The sequence below is a fragment of the Cygnus atratus genome, chromosome 6, assembly GCF_013377495.2.
Source record: "Cygnus atratus isolate AKBS03 ecotype Queensland, Australia chromosome 6, CAtr_DNAZoo_HiC_assembly, whole genome shotgun sequence".
Taxonomy (NCBI): domain Eukaryota; kingdom Metazoa; phylum Chordata; class Aves; order Anseriformes; family Anatidae; genus Cygnus; species Cygnus atratus.
In genome coordinates this window covers 16,242,574-16,263,679 of record NC_066367.1, presented here as the reverse complement: position 1 = coordinate 16,263,679, position 21,106 = coordinate 16,242,574, and the positions used below count along the sequence as shown (strand labels likewise).

Genomic DNA, 21,106 nt, shown 5'->3' with positions numbered 1-21,106 from the left:
AATACACCTATCTGTCCTCTTCCAAGCAGGCATGAGCAGAAGATGTGACTGTGAATACAGTTAACTGAATTCCACCATAATGTAAAGGCCTGTATTTTTTTTTCACTACTATCCCTACACAACTGGAAAAAAAGAAACCCAAATAAGATTTAATGGAGACACAACGATTGTCTGTTTTGACTATTTGAAGTCAGGGCTATAAGCAAAGCATGCAGCTGATATTAAATTAACAAGTTACTAACTTAATATATATTTATATATCTTTTTATGAATTTATGCTTTTTACCAACCTAGAATAGTTAAGGTAGCCATGCACTCGCGACTTCCAGCATCATTTCTGATCTGACAGATATATTTTCCAGCACTGCTTGTCTCTGTGTGTACAAGTTGTAAAGTTGCAGTATTTTCCACAAATGTGATCTTTGTGTTTTCACTTTCTCTAATAACTTCCTCCTTGTCTTTAAGCCACTGTACAAAAATTGGCTGTGTGCCTTCCACTCTTGCTTGTAACTCTACTGGTTCGCCAACCACAACAGTCACGCTGTTTATTTTTGTCAGAAATTTTGGTGGTTCTGGATAAGAAACATGCAGTTGTAGTAAATACTTATGGTATCCACGTAAAAGAAGAGCAATACAGTGCCACTGGGAGCACTAAAGAAGGCATATGTGCCAATACCTTACCTTTCAGCTTAACAGTGCAAAAACAAGTGTCACTTCCTACGTCGTTCTGAGCTTTGCACTGATATTCACCAACATCTGCAGCTTCAACGTTAAGAATGCGAATGCTTGTTTGGTAGTTTTTGGCTGTAACCTTATACTTCTTACTACTGCGGATTTGTCTCCTGTCTTTGTACCAGGTAACGTCAAATGGTGGTGTTCCTGAAATCTCACATTCCAGACTAACCTCAGTTCCTCGGAGCATGTCTACCGGAGAGGGCTTCCTGCTAAAGACAGGAGGTTCTACCAAGGGAAGAAAGGAGCATTTTTAGAAAAGAGACTGAAGGTATTTGACCACCAGTTTACTGATATCAGCTTTTCCACAACAAGATTGCTGGGAAAACTAACTGAACGGGACATGATTTTCCTCATTTTCTGCGCCCATCATGAAATGATCTAACAGGCAGGCGAGCATTCAGAGCTCTGAGCTCCTCTGTATAAAAGGTAAACAGAAGGGTGACCCTTGATAGAGAGGATATAGGTCCCATTTAGCTGTCAGTAGTCTCAAATGCAGGGTGTAAATCTGACACTGATCAGTTTGGGTCTGTTATTTTACTTCTTATTTTGGCTTCATGGTATATCAGATCTACCTGTCTTGGACCCTGCAATCATAGAGCTGGGGAACACCTAGCCTAGGACATGTTTGTATTAAGAACAACAACTGCCTTGTACAGACCCTGGCAGAGGAGGTAAGGGGTCATCAAAAAACAAACAGAATGTGAAGAAAAAGGCATTCCCTTAAATAAGGAATTAATTTCATGTTCCTATGGATTTCCAAGGAAGAAAACCACACACGCACAAAAAAAAAAAAAAAAAAAAAGGATGTAACTGGAGAACAAGAGAACAGCTGACCTTTCACTGTGACTTTGGTGCTGCAACTGGCCTTGCCAGCAGGGTTGTGAGCTTCACAGATATAGTCACCACTCTCATCAGTACTGAGATGATTCATTTCAAGCACAGCCACAGAGTCGATGAACGAGGTCCGGAATTTTTCACTGGCAATAATTTCATGGTCATTTCTGAACCACACTATTTTCATTTCTGGAGAACCACTTACTTTGCACTCAAGTCGGGCTGAATCGCCCTGCTTGACTACTCTTGCTGTCTCTAGCTTCTTAGCAAACTTGGGTGGTTCTAAAAAAACAGAAAAGTGGTGTCAGAAGGTCTGAATTAATACTGGAAAGGAAAGAGGAGGGAAAAGAGCAAAACAAACAAGAGTTGGTTGCAAACACAGGGCAGAGAATTCACTTGACAGGGTATCAGAGATCACTAAGGTGGGCTTGTTAGAAAGGAAAGAAAACAAATAGATGAAAAGACTGCAAAACAACTAGAAAGTGTGCACACCTGTTACCATCAACATTGTAGTGCAAGAGTCACTGCCAACATCATTTGAAACATGGCAAGTGTAGTGCCCACTCCTAGAAGCATCCACTGAATAGAGGGTTAAGAACACAGTTGACCCTTCAATCCCAATGAAACAAGTTGGACCAGATACAAGTTCTAAGTCCTCTTTGAACCACTTTACTGTAAATGGCAGCGTTCCTTTTAGTGTGGCCTTAAACTCCACCGTGGAATCTGGGATGGCTTGCTGGCTTTCAGGTTTTAGTAAGAAGCTTGGAGGCTCTGCAGTTTTTAAGAAAAAGAAATATTCAGTTAAATCAGGAATGTCTAAGAATGAAGAAAGTTAGTGAGGCAAGCAGAGGCACTGAATGCATAAGAGGTTAAAGATCCACAGTAAGAAAAGGGAGACCAAGTTTTCAGCATTAGTATTAAGAAGTATAAGAGTGTTATGTTAGCACAAGATATAATATATTCTCCCAGCATTCATCTCCAGTAAGAAGTAGCAAAGAGTTTCAAACCTTTCACTGTCAGGACAGCACTGCAAGAGTCATTTCCGGCAATGTTAGAGATATTGCATGTGTAATTTGCACTGTCTGGCAGCTCTAGATTAGCAATCTCGAGTGACATGGTGTTCTCATGGCACAGGCTTCTATATTTTGCACTGTCAGTTATCTCCTTTCCATCCTTAAACCATTTTGCAGTAATGGGAAGTGATCCAGAGACTTTGCACTCCATTCTGATAGAAGATCCCAGAACAGTATCCTTTTTGGTTAGCCTTTTGATAAATGTGGGTGGAATTGATTGATCTGCCCAACACAAAACATGGCAAAAACGTAACGGTTACCTTATTGCTTATCTTTCAGAAACTTTTCTTATTTTTAGTTGTTTCTTTGTTTTGTTTGTTAGTTTGTTTTTAATCCCTCCCTGCTGGATTCATGAATTTGCCAAATACAAACCTAACACAGTCAGGACAGCTTCGCAGGTGCTACTTCCAAAGTCATTTTCAACCTTAAAACTGTATGTACCACTATCCTCCTTTGATACAGGTTCAATCCTGAAACTGGCCACATTGTTTTCAAAGCTCATTGTGTAGTATCTACTGGGCAGAAGCTGTTTGCCGTCTTTGTACCATCTTATTCGGAGTTCTGGTGTCCCCTCCACAGTGCACTCCAAAGTTACGGGGTCTCTTTCAGTTACTTTAAGTGATTTAGCCTTTTCTGTGATCCGTGCAGGCTCTGGGGTACAAAGTGTATAAAAATGGTTGTTAGCTACAGAGAGGTGACTGACTTCTGAAGCACTCATCCAGGATGAGCTTGAAGGGGCACAACTTCTACACACCTTGCACAAAAAGCAAAGCAAAGCACTTCTCCACTCCAGACTCGTTCTTTGCCTGGCAGGTGTATCTCCCTCTGTGGCTGAGGTCAACATTGGTAAGTTTCAGTGTAGCCACATTGTTCTCAAAGGTAATATGGTGGTAATCATCATCTTCCAGTATTTTCTCATCTTTTATCCATGACACAGATAAGGGTTGAGCACCTGCTACAACGCACTGGAAGAATGCGGTGCCTTTCAAAACGCTAGTGACATTCTCCACCTTCTTGACAAAAGATGGTGGTTCTGTGGTGTGAGGTTTTTTTTGTTTAGAAGAGAAGTCATGGAAAGGGAAGGGGGAAAAGAGATCATATAAGGTCATCCTAGTCACTACATTTCATCTGGGGGATACAATGTTTGGGGTACATTTCTTAGCGACTGACCTTTCAAGCTGAGCCTTGTACTACAAGAACAACTCCCACCTTCATTTGATATAATGCATTGATATTCACCAACATCTGAGACATCACAGTTGGTCACATTAAGGGTAAATATTGATTCTTTGGTGGAGATGGCATATTTCTTGCTGCTGAACATCTCCTTATTGTTCTTCAGCCACTTCACCTCAAATGGAGGAGTACCAGTCACCTCACACTCGAGTGTGGCCTCCAATCCCTTTACTACCTCGGTAGGTCTCAACTCCCGAACAAGTGTTGGAGGCTCTATAAAGAAGAATAAGGGAAAAGTAGATAGTAACCTTGATGGTTATTAGGGAAGAAGAGGTCTCCTTTATTCCATCACCCCAACTACATGGCATAGCTGGGTGGTGACAAATGTTCAAGACCAACCTTTTACTTTCAACTCCATGCTGCAGCTCTCACTACCTGCATCATTGTGGGCTTCACAGACATAAATACCACTATCCGATACTCTGGCTTGAGTGACTTTCAAAGTGGCTAGACCATCTATGAAAGAGATGCCATACTTAGCTCCATCAGTCACTTCATTCCCATCAAGGTACCACGTGACATGGATCTCTGGTGTGCCTACTATCTGGCACTCAAAAGTGGTGGACTGTCCTTCACGCAAAGCTACTACAGGAGTAGGCATCTGAACAAACCTTGGAGGCTCTAGAAGATAGAAGAAAAGGTGAGGCTTTATAATATTCATGGTAGTTTGTGGAAATAGAAGCATTTCCTACCTCCTCCCCGCAGATTGCACAGAAAAATCAGAAACACGACAATGAGAAGAACACTGGGCTTCACACCTTTTACAAACAGAGCTGCTTTGCAAGTGGCAGTCCCCACATCATTGCTTATCTGACAAGTGTAGTTCCCGGAGTCAGACATCCTTGCTGAGAAGAGCTCCAGCACACTAGATGTGTCATCCTTCCAAACAGAGCGATTGGCTCCAGAAAGGAGCTCTTGGCTGTCTTTAAACCACTTTATCTGCAGAGGAGTAGAGCCTTTCACCATTGCTTTGAACTGAACCCTAGCATGGGGCACAACCTCTTGGGACTGGGGCTTTTCCACAAAATACGGCGGTTCTATAACATGTTAAAAAGAAGAAAGAGGATTACTCAAGGATAGGTGAATTCCCAAATTATGAATAAGCGACCTAACACAAGAGAAGAAGAAGAATTTCAAACCTTTGACTGTTAAGAACCCACTGCATTGGTTGCTTCCTGCCTTATTTGTTGCTTCGCAGGTGTAAGAGCCACTGTCTGTGCCTTCCAGTTTATTGATTTCCAGAAAGGCGGTGTTATCATGGAAAGAGTATTTGTGCTTTTCACTTGTTGTTATTTCTTGGCCATCCTTGTACCACTGGATACTTATAGGATGTGAACCAGACACTATGCATTCCAGGTGAACAAAAGACCCCTTAATGCTGTCCATTTTCTTGAGCTTTTTGGTGAACTTGGGCGGTATAATGAGATCTATCCAAGACAGAGTAAAAAGACAAAATATGGAATTCAACCATGATTGTAGTAGACGCAAAGTCAGGAGAAGAGATTGTAAGTAAAAACAAATACTAAAAGACAGCTCATACACACCTAGGACATTGATGCTGGCAGAACATCTACTGCTCCCAACATCATTGTGAACCTCAAATACGTACTCCCCACTATCTTTCTTTTCCGCATGGAGCACCTTTAGGACTGAGACGGTATCTGTAACACTGATCTTATATTTTGGGCCTAAAGTCAGTTCCTTGCCATCTTTGAACCATTTGGCTGTAATGTCTTTTGTTCCCGAAAATTTACATTGCAAGGTTGCTGGGTCTCCCTCAGTCACATCTATGGACACAGCCTTGTCCGTGATTGTAGCAGGCTCTGTTTTAAACAGAGATACAGAGAAGAGAGTTAGGGGCATCTGTAAAACCAAACCAAACCAAACCAACCAACCAAAAAAAAACCAAGAGAACTGTCTGAGATCACTGCCAGCACTCAGTGTAGGACCAACCTTTGACAGTCAGCAGAGCAGAGCACCTCTGAATTCCTGCCTCATTTTTAGCTTGACAGAAATATTTTCCATCATGTTTCAGTTCAATAGACCTCACCAGAAGAGTGGCAATGTTGTTCACAAAGGTCATTTTGATATTATTGTCTTCAATCACTTCATCATTGTCTTTCAGCCAGGATACAGTGATGGGTAAAGAGCCTTTAACAGCAGCCTGAAACACGACTGTGCCCCCTCGAAGGGAGCTAATGTTTTCTATCCTCTTCAAAAACTGTGGGGGTTCTAGCAGGAAGAAAGTGGCTAAGTAAGTACAGGTTTGGTACATGACCATGTGGCATGAAACCCACACCAGCATAAGATCATGCTAGTGGCATTCTCCACCTTGCACTAACCTTTCAGTGTGACCTCCGAACTGCAGAGGCAGCTTCCAACATCATTTGTTACTCTACACTGATACTCTCCAACATCAGAAGCATCAAACCTGAAGACATGGAGGCTAATCAAAGATTTCTCAGTGCTTATTCTGTGCTTCTTACTGCTCCGCACAGGCTTATCATCCTTCACCCAAAACACTTCAAAGGGAGGTGTGCCAAGCACCTCACACTCCAAAACCACATCAGAATCCTTCAAGACTTCCATGGATTGAAACTCCTTGCTAAAATAAGGTGACTCTACAGTGCAAAAGAGAGAGTGTAGTTTGCATTAATCACACTTTGGAAGCCTGGAAAGTTGCACTGAGTTTAAAGAGAAAAACTGGTTGAGTGGTTGGATGTCACACACACCTTTGATCGTAACAACACTACTGCAAATATCTTTCCCAGCATCATTTTTGGCCTCACAAATATATTCGCCACTGTCTTCAGTCTCAACTTCTGAAAGATGAAGTATTGCCAAAGATTTTGTAAAAGACATCCTGTGTTTGTCACTCTCTTTCAGTTTCCTGTCATCCTTGAACCACGTGATTTTAATCTCAGGAGTGCCAGTGACTTTACAGGTCAGCTCAGCATATCCACCTTTCTTGACCAGGTGAGTTGGCTCTAGCTTCTCCTTGAAGGCAGCAGGTTCTGTGGATTTAAGAAAAGCTTTCAGTATCAACAAGGCAGCAAAAAGTGCCACTGGGTCAATCCAGTAGCTGAAAGTTAAAAAGAGAGTAAGAATGCAAACCTTTTACAAACAAGTTTGCACTGCATGTTACTGAACCAGCTACATTGGAGACTTTGCAGATATATTTTCCCGAGTCATTTGGTTTGACTGCATAAAGCTCCAAGTAACTTGCTAGTGCCTCTGTCATAATATAGCAGGCTCCTCCTGTCACCAGCTCAGTATCACCTTTAAACCATTTCACTGTCAGTGGTGTTGTGCCTTTAAATGTGCCCTTGAAACGTACAGTTGATGCTGGCAGCACATCTTGAGACTCCGGTTCTACAATGAAGCTGGGTGGTTCTAGATTGCATTGAAAGGAAACAATTGCCAAGAATAAGACACACAGCTTGCACTGTGGGGAAGAAAAGTATTATCACAAGAAAATAATAAATAAAAAAAAAAAAAGCAAGAATTTTGAAACTGCCAAACCTTTTATAAACAAAGTACTACTGCTGTCCTTGCTACCAGCAGAGTTTGTGGCTCTGCAAATGTAAACTCCAGCATCACTTGCATCTAGGTGTTTTATTTCCAAAGATGCAGAGCCTTCTGCAAAGTGTATTGTGTACTTGGCACTTGAAGTGATTTCAGTGTCCTGCTTAAACCAAGAGACGGTCATTGGAAGAGAGCCAGAAATTTTGCAGTCTAGATGGCATGAGGTGTTAATGATGCTGTCAATATTCTTCAGTGGTTTGGTAAAGAAGGGAGGGAGAGTGCGATCTGTTGGGTATGAAAAAAAAATAAATAAACCAACACATGAGCAAAAGAGAATACAGTTCTGCTTCTGGCTCTGCTGGGCTCAGAGCAGAATAACAGGCCTCTTTGCCAAGGGTCAGTACCGACCTAGCACCGTAAAGCTGGTAGTAAAAGAGCTGGTCCCCACATCATTTGATATCTCAAAGGTGTACTCTCCACTGTCCTGCATTTCAGTGGCATAAAACTTGAGCTGGGCAATGTTATTTTTAAAGCTGATCCTGTATTTTTTGCTGGCAGGTAGTGGCCTTCCATCTTTGAACCATTTGGTTTTCAACTCTGGAGTGCCTGTGACAGTGTACTCCAAAATGGCTGGATCCCCTGCTGTCACCTGAATCACTTCGGATTTTTCAATGATTTTGGCAGGTTCTACAACAGAATTAAACAATCAGTGTTAAGAACAAAAGTAAATTGCTCTTCTTAGGTGGGAGACAATGCAGAAGTCGCAGCACTCCTCCACTGACCTTTAACTGCTAGTTCACCAAAGCAAGACTGACTTCCTGCATCGTTCTCAGCTACACAGGTGTATTTACCACCAGAGCTCAGCTGGACACCAGTAATTTGCAGTGTTGCTAGCCCGTGTTCAAATGTCACTCTCACTTTGTTATCATCTTGAATAATGTCTTTGCCTTTCATCCACATCACAGAAATAGGTTCTGACCCTTTCACCACAGCTTGTAACGTAATATTGTCTCCAGCCAGAGCTGTCACATTTTCGATTTTTTTAACGAAAGATGGTGGTTCTAGTTCAAAGAAAAGAGACATAAAGAAATATGCATCTGCTATGACACCTTTTCATGAAATCTAATGCTCAAAGATAGTTTTATGAGACAATGTACACAGTACATGGCACAATTCAGCTAAAGAGCAGGAAAAGGGAAGAGCTGCATTATCCAGCTTAAAGAGTAATGCTTTTAAGCATAAGAGTAATACTCCTTTAAGCCCAATGTTCTTCAAATTAATGGGTTTGATGCCAGGTAAGAGTTAAGATATATACAATTTTTTTAAGAAGAAGATACCCTCCATCCCCAACCACCCTAGCTACGCAGAAATTCAGAGAAAATACATTATAAGAAATAAGAGGTTCCCTGCAGTAAGTGGAGTGTTCTCTCTCCCACTGACCTTTCAAGATGTATGTTGCACTGCAAATGCACTTTCCAACTTCGTTAGCTATCACACACTCATATTCACCAACATCCGCACTATTAAATGATGACACCTCCAGGGAAATAACAGCTTTCTGAGAGGTCAGCCTGTATTTTTTACTACTGCGAATCTGTTTCTTGTCTTTGTACCAACTAATCTCAAATGGTCCAGTGCCAGCAACCTCACACTGAAGAACGGCGTTTGTTCCCTTCACTACCTCTGCTGGTTCGAGTGTTCGGATGAAAGATGGAGGCTCTATAAAAGCAGCAAGAAAGAATTAATTGCCCAGGAAAAAAAAAAAAAAAAGAAGCTTTTTCCTCAAGTGTGTGACTGGCAGTAAGTAGCAGGAAGAACAGACCTTTGACAACTACTTCTGTGGTGCAGCTGTCACTTCCAACCTCATTTACAGCTTCACATGAGTAGCTTCCACTGTCATCAACTTTCATCTCCAAAATATCTAACACAGCCACAGAATTGATAAAAGACACCTTGTGTGTGTTGGTTTCACGGATTTCCTTATTGTCCTTGAACCAAGTAACTTGGATTTCAGGAGACCCTTTGACTTTGCATTGAAGGCGTGCAGAGTCACCTGGGGTCAGTAAGTAAGACGGATCGACCTTCTTCACAAAAGATGGTGGTTCTAAAAATGGGAAGAAAACAGAAGAAAAGCAAAAAAGGGAAGGGAAGGGAAGGGAAGGGAAGGGAAGGGAAGGGAAGGGAAGGGAAGGGAAGGGAAGGGAAGGGAAGGGAAGGGAAGGGAAGGGAAGGGAAGGGAAGGGAAGGGAAGGGAAGGGAAGGGAAGGGAAGGGAAGGGAAGGGAAGGGAAGGGAAGGGAAGGGAAGGGAAGACAGGAGAGCGAGTAGAGAAGAAGAAAATGGAAAAGGGGAAAAAGAAGAGGGAAAGTAAAGCAGTCTGAAATACAAAGCCTTAAAGACATTGGTTCCTAGTGAAAGAACAATACATGACTTTAGAAGAGATCAGCATAATATTTGCTGAGCTGCAGTTCTTGTGGTCTCTCTTGCCCTCTCCCACCATCTCTCCCCTACATGCAGGAGTGACTCTTGGATGTGGCTAACAAAAGAAATATTGAAGCAATACACAGTGCTTTGGAAGACAGTTGGGTAAAAAGCAAGAGGTGAATGGAGCAAGAAAGATTTCAGAAGACTTCACAGTGTGATTTCACCCCAGAGAAGACTTCACCTGCAAAACAAAAAAGCAGAAACCGAAGAAGAGCAAAGGTAAACAGTACCTAGGACAATCTTACCTCGGACTGTGACACTGGCAGAAGAGGAGCTGCTTCCTGCCTCATTTGAGACAGTGCATACGTAATGGCCCGAATCCTTGAGTTTAGCCAGAGGAATCTCAAGCGAGGCTATTTTGTCTTCAAAGTAAATCTTATAATCTTTGCCTGGAGGGATTTTGTTTCCATCTTTTGTCCATCCTACTGTTACTTTCCTGTCTTCATCTACCTGGCATTCAAGATGTATTTTTTTATTGACTGCTGACTGCACTGACTGCAAAACTTTAATAAAGTGGGGCTTGTCTATAATGACCATTTCAGCCTGGCAAATGTCAGCCCCAAACTTGTTGGAAGCTTTGCAAGTATAAACCCCTCTGTCACTGGTGGTGAGAAGGGAAATTTCTAAGACATGCTTATTTTCCACTTTGGAGATCTTGTGGTGGTCCGAAGGTGAAATGGTCGTGCCATCTTTCTGCCAGGCGACGTCAATGACTGGAGTGCCCGAAACAGTACACAGGAACTTGGCGCTTTTGCCCACAAAAGTGGTGATAGATTCGGGTCTGGTAAGAAATGTTGGTGGAAGTGCTTCTGCAAAATAAAGGGGTTCATTGTTATCTGGAGGTGGAGAATAGAGCTTATGCTGTTTCTCCAAGTTTCCCAAGGACAGAGAGTAGGAGGGGGCAGTTTGTTTTTAGACACTCTTAAGCAAAAGAGGCCAGAGCAGTGAAGGAGAAAAGAGATGTTAAAGATTATGAATTTTGGCTTTTTGTTTTGTACTTCTTGGGTCTGTATATTGCTCTAGAGCTTGAAGGCATTTTGACTCTGGAACAATGTACAAACCAAAGGAAAATAAAGCAAAAGACAGAATTTCCTTTCCCAAGAGTGATATGTTTGTGCATGATTCCCTTAAGATAGACAAGTTTGCATATGTTGCACAGTTTGAGTATCCTTCTTTAGTCTCTAGCATCTGGCATTTAGCAAAGACTACATAAAGATTCTTCCCACAGAAAGAAAAATAGGAATAATAAAAAAAAATGCACCCACAAAGGTCCACAAGATATTTAAAAGAAAAAAAAAAAGGAAGAAAAAAAGGAAGATAATTGCATAGTTATCAATAGACAAAAAAAAAAAAAAGTTTTGTAAAATGAAATACTTTTGAACTGTCTTTTGTTTGTTTAAGATGATCTGTTCCCCCATCACACAGAGTTTCCTCTGGCACACAGATGTTTAGGTAAGCATCGCCACACAGCCTGCCTCACAAGTATAGCTGAAGAATAAATGTAAGATTGTAGGGTAATTGCCCAGTGATTACTACACCAAATAAATCAGATTTAAAACTGCACATTTGCTTGTTGTCTGGAAGTACAATAAACTCTCTTCAAGAATGTTTTCACAAAGCAATCCCATTCTGTAGACAACATAGTTCTTCCCTGTCTCTTTTCCCATTTTTCTTCCCTCCTGAAACTTTTCATACTAGGTACAAAAAAAAACACCTAAAAGCAGCATTTTCAAAAGTTATTCCTTCTCTGTGCTTGTACTCATCAAAATTAGGTATGGATTATGTATAACAATGACAATCAATAGCACTACCACAAATGTTTGTAGGTACCCCACAGAAAGCATTACAACATACCAAGACATTTTTTCAAGAAGTGCTTTTGACTTTGTACTTACCAGTTACTGTTAAAAGGGCTGTAGAGCTTACACTGCCATGCTGGTTGGAGGCCTTACAGCTATACTCTCCATAGTCAACAACCTGAGGCCTCGGAATCTCCAGTGTAGAAATGTAGTTGGAGGTGTGAATGGAATATTTGTCCCCATCATATATCTCTCGGCCAGCTTTGTACCACTGGAATCTGACATTGGGAGCAGTCTCTACCTCACAGGTAAACTTGGCCACGTGGTTTACGGCCACCTCCAGAGATTCAAGCCTTCTTCTCAGGATTGGTGCAACTGAAATCAGAAGCAGAGAGTAATTCAGAGCCATGCATACTGGCATTCTAGAAAGTAACAGTGAAGTGACTAACTGAAACAAAACAGATTATTTATTTGCAATCACATTAAGTGATTGTAAAGGAAAAAAACTGTGAACAGACAGTGTCATGGTGCATAATGACATCAGAAAACACAGTGGTGAAACTGGAAAACTGTTTAATAGCAATGTGGTAATATTGCAATATTAACATATACACACTATCTTAGAGCTGTGAGAAATGGTGGTGGGGTTAAGAAATTGTGCTGAAACAGTGCAATGACTCTGAAGATTGGATGCAGCAGTGAGAAAAGTGGCAAGTATAGCTGAACTTCATCATGGGATGAAGCAGTCAGGACTGCAGTATAACTTGTCCTGATCTTGCTTGTGTGATGCAGGAGTAAGAGACTGCAATGTGGTAAAAGGAGACCATAAATCCAGAGAGAAAGGGGATCCTGTCATTAGTGTTGTGATTATATTAGTATTGTATCTGTGTCCAGATAGACAGAGTAGGGCAGTTTCATTAGTACAACAGTGTATTAGAAAGGCAGAATTTTATCCCCATTATCCAACCTCTTTTAACAACTGTGACTTTTGCTGTTGTTGCTCTTTTTCCACCTTGATTCAGTGCCTCACATGTGTATTCTCCTTGGTGGATGTCCCCACACACTTGGCTGATTACTAGTGTGTATGTGTCTTGATCCTGCAAACACTTGAATTTGTTGCCTGAAGACACCAGTTTACCCTCAAAGTACCAATTCACCTCTCTGACATTTGTTATGACAGACACTAGATTGACACTCTCCCCTTCTTCCACAGTAGTGTCGACCAGTTTGCTGCATATAATAGGGTAATTCTCTTTGCCCAGCTCATCCTCTAGACTCCCACCTTTATTTTCCAGACCCCCTCTGCCCTCTTGCTCACGTATTTCTTCCCTTTTCTCCTTCCTTTTCAGTATTTCTGTGGGTTTCTCAACAGGAACACCTGCATAGGCTACGTCAGCAGCGGCTGCAGCTGCCCCTACATCCTTGATTTGACCGTGTTGAGTCACAGTATTGATTACTTTTGCATGCAAAGGTTGCTCCAGGGGTATTTCTGCCTCCATAGTTCTCTCAGCCTGCTGGGGCTCCAACTCAGAGGTTTCATCACAGGATTTTCCTGAGTTAAGTGAATGGGGATGGACTGGCAATGCTTTGGATTTTTCATCTGTTAAGAGATGTTTTTCTTCATAAATAAGAGAATAGAAAGCCTCCTTCAAGACTTTTTTCTGGTCTGCTGTCTGAATGCTGACTTCTGCCAGGGAGATCGGGACTTCTACGGGAGTGAGTCCTCCTGTGGTCACAACATAGGTGCACAAGGTGTGTTTATGTTCCTTGGTGATTTTTATTGTCTGTACTTCAATGCTTTCTTTATCAGCCAACCATTCTGTAAACAAGACATTTTGCTCACTTACAACTGCAGCTTTTAGTGCATCTCTAATTTGGGACTTTATGTCGAGGTTGCAGCTCTTGGGAACTTGATCAGTGAGCTGGCTCTCTTTGGTAAGGACTTGGCTTGCCTGGAGCTGGTGAGTGTACATTGTTTCACATGGTTGTCTCTCTACCCTTGGACACTGCCTAAGTGGGCTGGCAAGATCGACAACATGTTCTTCCTCCAATGGCTGTTTTTCTTCTAGCAGTAAGGGAAATCTTATAGCCTGTCCCTCACAAATTCTTGCAGCAAAATCTTCCTCTGCTGTTTCCAGGGCAGAAATGTTCTCCAAGGCAACAGCTTGACTCCCAGTGCAGGCCAATTCAGAGGGAAATCCGGGTTCAGCCTTTAGCTCACCTTTCATTGCCTGGAAGCCCTCTAGGACTTTTAAGTGGTCACCATCTATGGCACAACTCTCAGTGGTGCTTGACACCTGCAGAAAGGCTTGGGAAACTTCTGTCTCCAGGACAGCCATCTGCTCCTCCTCCTCAGGGATGACTTGCTCTTTGGGCAAGAGCATCTGTGCAGCCACAGTCCCAAGGCAGCCTGGCAGTTGTGTTTCAATTGCTGCTCCAGGCACTGCACCTTGGGAGTCAGTAGGAAGGTTTTGCAGGGACTCCGCCAGAAGTCTGTTGTTCTCTTGTGTTGTGGCTGCCTGGGCCAGCATCTCTTCAACACTCTGCACAGCGAGGCAGGCTAGTGGCAGGTTAGGCAAGATGCCCTCCTTGGGCAGCATGTGCTCCACCTGGCTTACTTGGAGCTGGAAGAAAGCCCCGGGCTCCCTCATGGCCTCAAGACTGAGTGCTTCTTTCACAGTGGGAAGCTCGCTGGCCTCCTCATAGGAGAGGGGGCTTTGGTCCTCTGCCACTGCAGAGTGCTGCAAGGCTGGGCTCTGCCTACACACAGCATGTTCCTCAGGCAGCACAAGGAGCTCAATGGAGCATGCAGCCTCACCCAAGGTGCTCACTGCCCTGCATGTGTACAGACCAGTGTCCTCCTCCATGCACTCCCACACCGTCAGGGAGCCCGAGCCATCAGGGTGGTGAGACACAGAACGACGTGCATCAGAGAAAAGCCGCTCGGTCCCCTTGAACCATTCCACATCAGGGCATGGCTCCCCAGCCACGGTGTACTCAAAGACAGCGGTGAAGCCTGGTGCACACTGCACACTGTCTGGTGCCCTGGCAAAACAAGGAGCCCCAGGTACCCGCTGCCTCACATGGAGGTGGGCACTGCATGCAGCCTCACCATGTACATTGCTGGCCATGCACGTGTACTTGCCCTCATCCTGCATGCCCACATATGGGAGGATGAGACTGTGGTCATTTCCAGCAAACACTAACTTACAGTCTGCGGATGGAGTTAACCTGACACCACTGAAAAACCACAAGATTTTGGGTGTGGGACTTCCAGTAACAGTAACAGAAAGCCTAGCTACATCTCCCTGCCAGACTTCAACATCTGAGACCTGTGTGAGGAAAACAGGTGCACTGCCCCCCTCCTCCATTTTCATCTTTGTTTGGCTGGAATAAACTGTTTTTTCAGGCTCAAATTCAAGTGTTTTTTCTCTATCAGGCAACTGAAGGCTGCTGCTGTAGCCTTCACTTCTTCCCTCCTCAGAAGACACAGTAAGAGAACTAGAGAAGTCTGTACGGGAAAAAAAAAATTGTTTAGTTTTACTAGAATGTTGAAGTGACCACTTGAAGGCAGCAATAAACAGCAAAGAGTAATATACAACTCTGTTAGTGCAACTATTTTTGTATATGTGGAGGTTTTCTCCACAGCAGGTAACAATCTCCTGTGCAGCAGGTAACAATGAACGTGAACAGAAGGTCCTCCTTCTGTTAAATACACACTTACCATAAATAACCACACACAGTGTGCTGTTAGGTTACTTATGAACTTGTTATCTTGATCAACATGGGCATCTCTTTAAACCTAACATCACAGTATGGGTTAGTCATAACCTCTTGTGGTATTCATTTATGCTTCAAGTAACAGTTGCACAACATTGATGCATTTCAAAAATATAATTAAAGTGGTATGTGCCGTAGATACTTATATGTGCAGTCATACAAACAAGTACAGGAGAACAGTGCTAAGGCTCTGGTTTAATTTAAAACACCAAGAAAAACCAGATTGTTAGATTTAGTTTTGGAAAAATATGACAAACTTTACAGCACACCAGACTTCCTTCTGGTGCAGTTACTTCACTACTTTCAACTCTATTTTTTGTCTAACACAAGATATTTCCACTCCCTTACCAGCTTTGTTCTGCCCCCCATTCCCCCCCCCTTTTTTTTAACCAGTAGACCCTTGCAGTTACAACACCATTATTACTAAAAACCATGAGTTTACATTCTTGATTTAATGTCATTGATTTTCCTTTCTGCTTTTAAACTCCTCCCTAGCACTATCCTGCATATTAAAACCATTGTTATACCCAAGAAAAATACATTAGAGCACTTCAAGGTTTTTCTTCTTGCCTTTGTGAACTTGGACAGTTATATGATGAACCGCTTTGTTCTAATGGTGATTTTGAAATGTGAGGAAACAGACATCATGGAAAGAACATGTTGTCTGTCCTCTGCAGATCCTAGACACTAGAAACATCGGTGAATTCTGAGATTTCCAGGAACAAAACAAGCTATCCAGGAAAAGCACAATGCAAATAAAACCTTTGGAAATCAAATCCTGTTGTCCTCACAGCTATGGAGAAGAACAGAATATGCCATACCCAATTACTTCTCATTGGTTTTAGCAATTATTAATCTTTCTACAAACATCATAGTGTACTTGACATAACACAGTGCATAGTGATCACCTGCACAGAAGAGACACTTAGAAAAAAAAAAAGAAAATTACATCTATCCCTTAGTATTAACTAAAAGCCTTATTAAACCAGTAGAGCAGCTTCCTCAGAAATACAATGTGCTAGTGAACTTGAGGATGATCAATTGAAATGGGGCCCATAAGAAAGTATAAAAATTGCAGAAGGGAACTTACGATAACAGACATGAGAAGGCATTATATACAGGAGTGGAGTACAAATTAATGCACTTTTTTGTGTTCATGTTTGTCATATTTATGACAAAAAATACAGATTATTTTATATTGTAGCTATGTCTGTGAAATGAATAAAGTACAAGAAGCGACGGACTTAAATATTTTACATATTTATTTCACAAATTAGCCATACATGCTAACATTTACACATTGGTGGCAAACATAATTCATCCTTTTTTTTTTTTTTTTTTAAAGATACATGACTTGTAAAATTGAAGACATTAAATCTGACAATAAAATTGTGATATTTTTAGTTCCTTTGAAAGCAAAACATTTTGAAGGGAGGTGATCAAACATGGCTTAAAGCTATACCAATTGCCCCAGAGGAAGTTTATTTAAATTACAATTATTCCAGATTTATACCGTTGTATCTTAGGTCAGGCTTTCTATCTTCACAAGCACAACATTGTGCTCCTGGCCAATGTATGAAACTTAAAATTAGACTTTTAAACTTACAAAAAAACACAAACACTGCTGCACAGATAGAGATAAATATGCCTGGCCATACATTTCAGATATGATTACGAACTTGGACCTGTTTGGATACAAGGCTTTGAAGTAGACCTATTTCTACTAAAAAAATCAGTTAATTTATGTGCACATTAAACACAGGTCATAATTGCTTAGGGCCTAACCAAAGGCTTTCTGGCCTCATTGACTTTGTACCTAAAAGACTCATGTCACAGCTAATGCATAGCATAGAACAATTCATGCCAACTTCCCTAGGGACCTCTGCTGCCTCATGAATCAGTTAGTGTTACACATCTGCACACGGAATGGATAAGGACAGATGAAGAAGCGATTAACTCCCATCACAATGTTGGGTCAGACACTCCCACTTCTCTTTCCTACCAAATGTTACCTAAAAAAAATTAAAAATATCTCCACCTATTAACAACATACTTAAATATTGATTATGGGGTCATGACTGGGAAGAAACTGAAGTGACACAATGGTATTAACCTAACCACTCCAGTCACATACTGGGTCATTAGAAGTTGCCTCTCCTACAAGTTGAGTTTATACTGGGCAGCACAATTGGGCAAAGTGAATCTTTTGAACAAAAATGGCTATCCTGAGTACGTGATGAGATTATCTTAAAAGACTGAGTTTTTGAGGCACACTGACCTCATTGTGAGGATATGTCAAACTCAGAAACAAGAACATGCATAAACATAGCCGGCTGTACTATAGTAATAGTTCTCTCACACTTAAAATCACCATTCTCCTTAAAGAGGTTTGCAAGGCAACAGACAGCAATTTGTAAATAATGTGATGAACATCATAAACAAATAATTAAAGTAAAAGTATTTTTTGCTAAGGGTTGTTTAGGGTTTCACTTTGGCATATAGGCAACTGGAAAACTGGCACATGCATTACAGTTATTTAACTTCTGATAAATATTAATTAATAACTTTTATACCTTTAACATACTTGCTTAATCAATTTATCATTGCTTATGTAAGACAGATTACTTTAGTTTTGATTTAATTATGTCAGCTACTGCTGATTTCTCCTCCTAAATATTAGTTTTAAATACAAAAATATATACTCAAACTGAGAACATTAACATAAAAATCTTTTATGCTGAGAAAATGCCAGAGGTAACAATTGAATGTATTCTATTTATTTCTGGTCATATTGAAACATAGCACACCTAACTTTTACTAATAAAAAAAAAAAAAGGAAAGGAAAGGAAAAAAAAGAATTTGTAGAGATTTAGTTCTAATGTGAAACAAGAATACTGCATAAAAAAATCTCTTACATTTTTTACTACTATGTATTTCCTATGAATGACACTGGAATATGGGGACAAAAAAATTATATTAATGAATTTACAGTTACATCATTGATTTATTAAGCTCCCTCTCCTTTCTCTTTAACTTTTAAAGATACAGTACAAAATAGATTTTTATGTTTATTACTTGGTAATAGAGTAAAAATCCTGTCCAGTCTCTACTAAAGCAAAACTTCTATTCTCTTTCCATTGTATCACTTTTCTTTGCAACAGAATACTTTCTTTGACTTAATTAAAAAAAATAAATCATAGGATTCCATGAGTCAACAGAGTGAGACCAATGGATGTAAGAGTTCTGCAATGACAGAAACTGTAGACACAGGATTTGAATCAGAGAGACTCACATTTTCTGACACAACATTGTGAGAAGGGGAAATACCAGTTTAAGGAGTTCTTTCATGGAATTATGTCCAAACTAAAAAGTAAGCCTAAGTCAGTATTCCGTACTGTTAGATTACAAGAAAAAGGTAAATTCAGCATTTTTAGGTGATTTCTAGCCTATGTAAAATAATAATTGCATGCCTACAGACACACAGGGATATGTACACTATACAGATGATTCCTATATATATGAACGTCAATTAAAATATCTTTACAAGAATGAGTAAGGAGCTTGGGAGGAATCTGAAATGTACCTCAGTACAGAAAGTGTGCATAAAACTTATGCACACCATAAATCTCACTTAAATTTCACAGTGAAAGTAAATTTAAATGAGATAGAAACATGCCCATGTGGAGTGAATTTCACCCCTAAAGAGACGAAAAACAATGCCCCTAAAATGATTGTTGCATTTTTACCTGTAGTGAACGACAGTATATAACATTTAGTGTTTCAGAAGAGACTATAAGTTATGGACATTTAGTATAACGTTAACACTGCACAAGTCTCAGCAGTTCCTGCCCTGTTAGTAGCTATACATTTGTACTTCCCACTGTCACTTTGCATCAAATTTTCAATAGTTAGGCTATGAGAACCCCCCTGCTCTTCCTGCACACAGTACCTGTCTCCTTCCAACAACATCTCATCCTTGTACCAATGAACACTCGGGTAAGGGGAACCAATCACAAGACACTGGAAACAAGCTGAGGCACCTACAAATGTACTGTAGTCAGAAATGAGCCTCAGAAATTTGGGAGGGGTTTCTGTGGCCTGGAACTCAAAGCTGCAGCTCTCTGAGTCCTCTGCTTTAAACTCAATCTGTTCTTCTTGGGATGGCTCTCCAAACACATCAAAACTAATATCAACATATTTCTGCCCTTCCACCTCTCGCTCTTGTTCAGTCACTGCAAGCAGCTGTATTGCTCTCTCCGAGTTCTCCATGTGTGGTTTAAATTCCAGCTCTACTTCTGAGCAGTTGCCTGGGGACACAGTCTTACTCATAAGCAAGTCACACTTCTGGGGCCTCTCTGGTTCACTGCTCATGTCTGCCTCACTGCTTAACTTAGCACTTGCTCCTTGCTGAGCTCTGACTATAAGGGAGCCTTTACACATTGCTTCTCCCAGCCTATTGATCGCCCGGCAGTGATACCAGCCACCATCAGAAGAACCTACATTAAGGACCTTCAAACTGTGAAGTCCCTCTTTCTGACTCACAACATACTTCCCTGAGGTGGGTGTCACACAGGTGTCACCTTTAAACCACTGCACTACTGGGACAGGAGTACCTGTTACCACACACTCAAAGACTACCTCTGAGCTTTCTGTAACTTCCACATCTGCAAAGGGCACGGCAAAGCGGGGAGGCATTTCTGTCACTTGGAAATCAATTTTCACATCCTCACTCTCCTCTGAGGCCAAGCCTGAAACTTGCTCCAACAGGGCAAGTGGAAGGACATCCAGGGAAACCACCATGCTCTTCTTATCTGGGCTAAACTCAGGACTAGTTATGATTTTGACCTGCTTCTCAAACTCCTTCACCTCATTTTCATCCAGCTCCACTTCCAGAAGGATTTCCTGTGGTGAAGGTGACCGTGAGGATGTGTTTCGCTCCAGGTCAAAGTGTATAACATGCTGGTGGGTCACAGGGGGTGGCAGTGCTAGTGATCGCCCATCTTCAGACAAAACTTCCACCTGGGCAATGCTTTTAGCTTCCCCCACAATGTTCACTGCATGGCACAGATACTGTCCTTCATCGTCTTTCTGGATGTCAGTGATCTCCAGCATGCACTTGTTCCCATCCTTCTCTATCCGCACTCTCTTATCCATCTCCAGAAGAGATTTATTATGATACCACTTCACCCCTGGATCAGGCACACCCACCACCTCAGCCACAAAACTGAGTGTGCTGCCCTTGTACAGCCTCCTCCTGCTCAATGCCTTGAGGAACGCAGGTGGCATCTCATTGCCTGATGGCTCCAGGGCTTCACGGGGGGTCCTAAACACCTCAGCCCATGAGTGGTCTGGAGTCTGACAGCTTTCCTCACAGGGAGTAGACATTGCCAGGGCATCCATATACTCTCCAGTGGGTGTCCGGTAACGCTCTGGTGGTGTTCTGTCCCCTAATGCAGAGCTGGGTCCCTCGAAGGGTGTGAAGTAGCGCTCAGAGGGTGTGTTGCACTTTGAACCCTCAGAGGGTGTGGAGTAGCACTCAGGTGGTGTGTTGTACTCTGATCCCTCAGATGGTGTGGAGTAGTGCTCAGGTGGCATGCTGTACTCTGATCCATCAGATGGTGTAGAGTAGTGCTCAGGTGGT

The 21,106-nt window shown here is 41.7% G+C and overlaps 1 protein-coding gene across 1 annotated transcript in view; it reads right to left on the bottom strand.

Annotated features, from left to right (window-relative positions):
* The window catches only part of TTN (titin), a 239,629-nt gene that overhangs the window by 175,779 nt on the left and 42,744 nt on the right, over window positions 1-21,106 (bottom strand). The window contains 23 exon segments of the mRNA XM_035572644.1: window positions 291-572; window positions 682-960; window positions 1,570-1,851; window positions 2,062-2,340; window positions 2,577-2,864; window positions 3,015-3,293; window positions 3,397-3,675; window positions 3,813-4,091; window positions 4,218-4,499; window positions 4,637-4,915; window positions 5,018-5,305; window positions 5,423-5,701; window positions 5,832-6,110; window positions 6,221-6,499; window positions 6,611-6,892; window positions 6,993-7,271; window positions 7,401-7,688; window positions 7,812-8,090; window positions 8,186-8,464; window positions 8,844-9,122; window positions 9,226-9,507; window positions 10,132-10,695; window positions 11,782-12,060. Of these exon segments, the coding sequence (XP_035428537.1) occupies window positions 291-572; window positions 682-960; window positions 1,570-1,851; window positions 2,062-2,340; window positions 2,577-2,864; window positions 3,015-3,293; window positions 3,397-3,675; window positions 3,813-4,091; window positions 4,218-4,499; window positions 4,637-4,915; window positions 5,018-5,305; window positions 5,423-5,701; window positions 5,832-6,110; window positions 6,221-6,499; window positions 6,611-6,892; window positions 6,993-7,271; window positions 7,401-7,688; window positions 7,812-8,090; window positions 8,186-8,464; window positions 8,844-9,122; window positions 9,226-9,507; window positions 10,132-10,695; window positions 11,782-12,060 (6,744 nt within the window).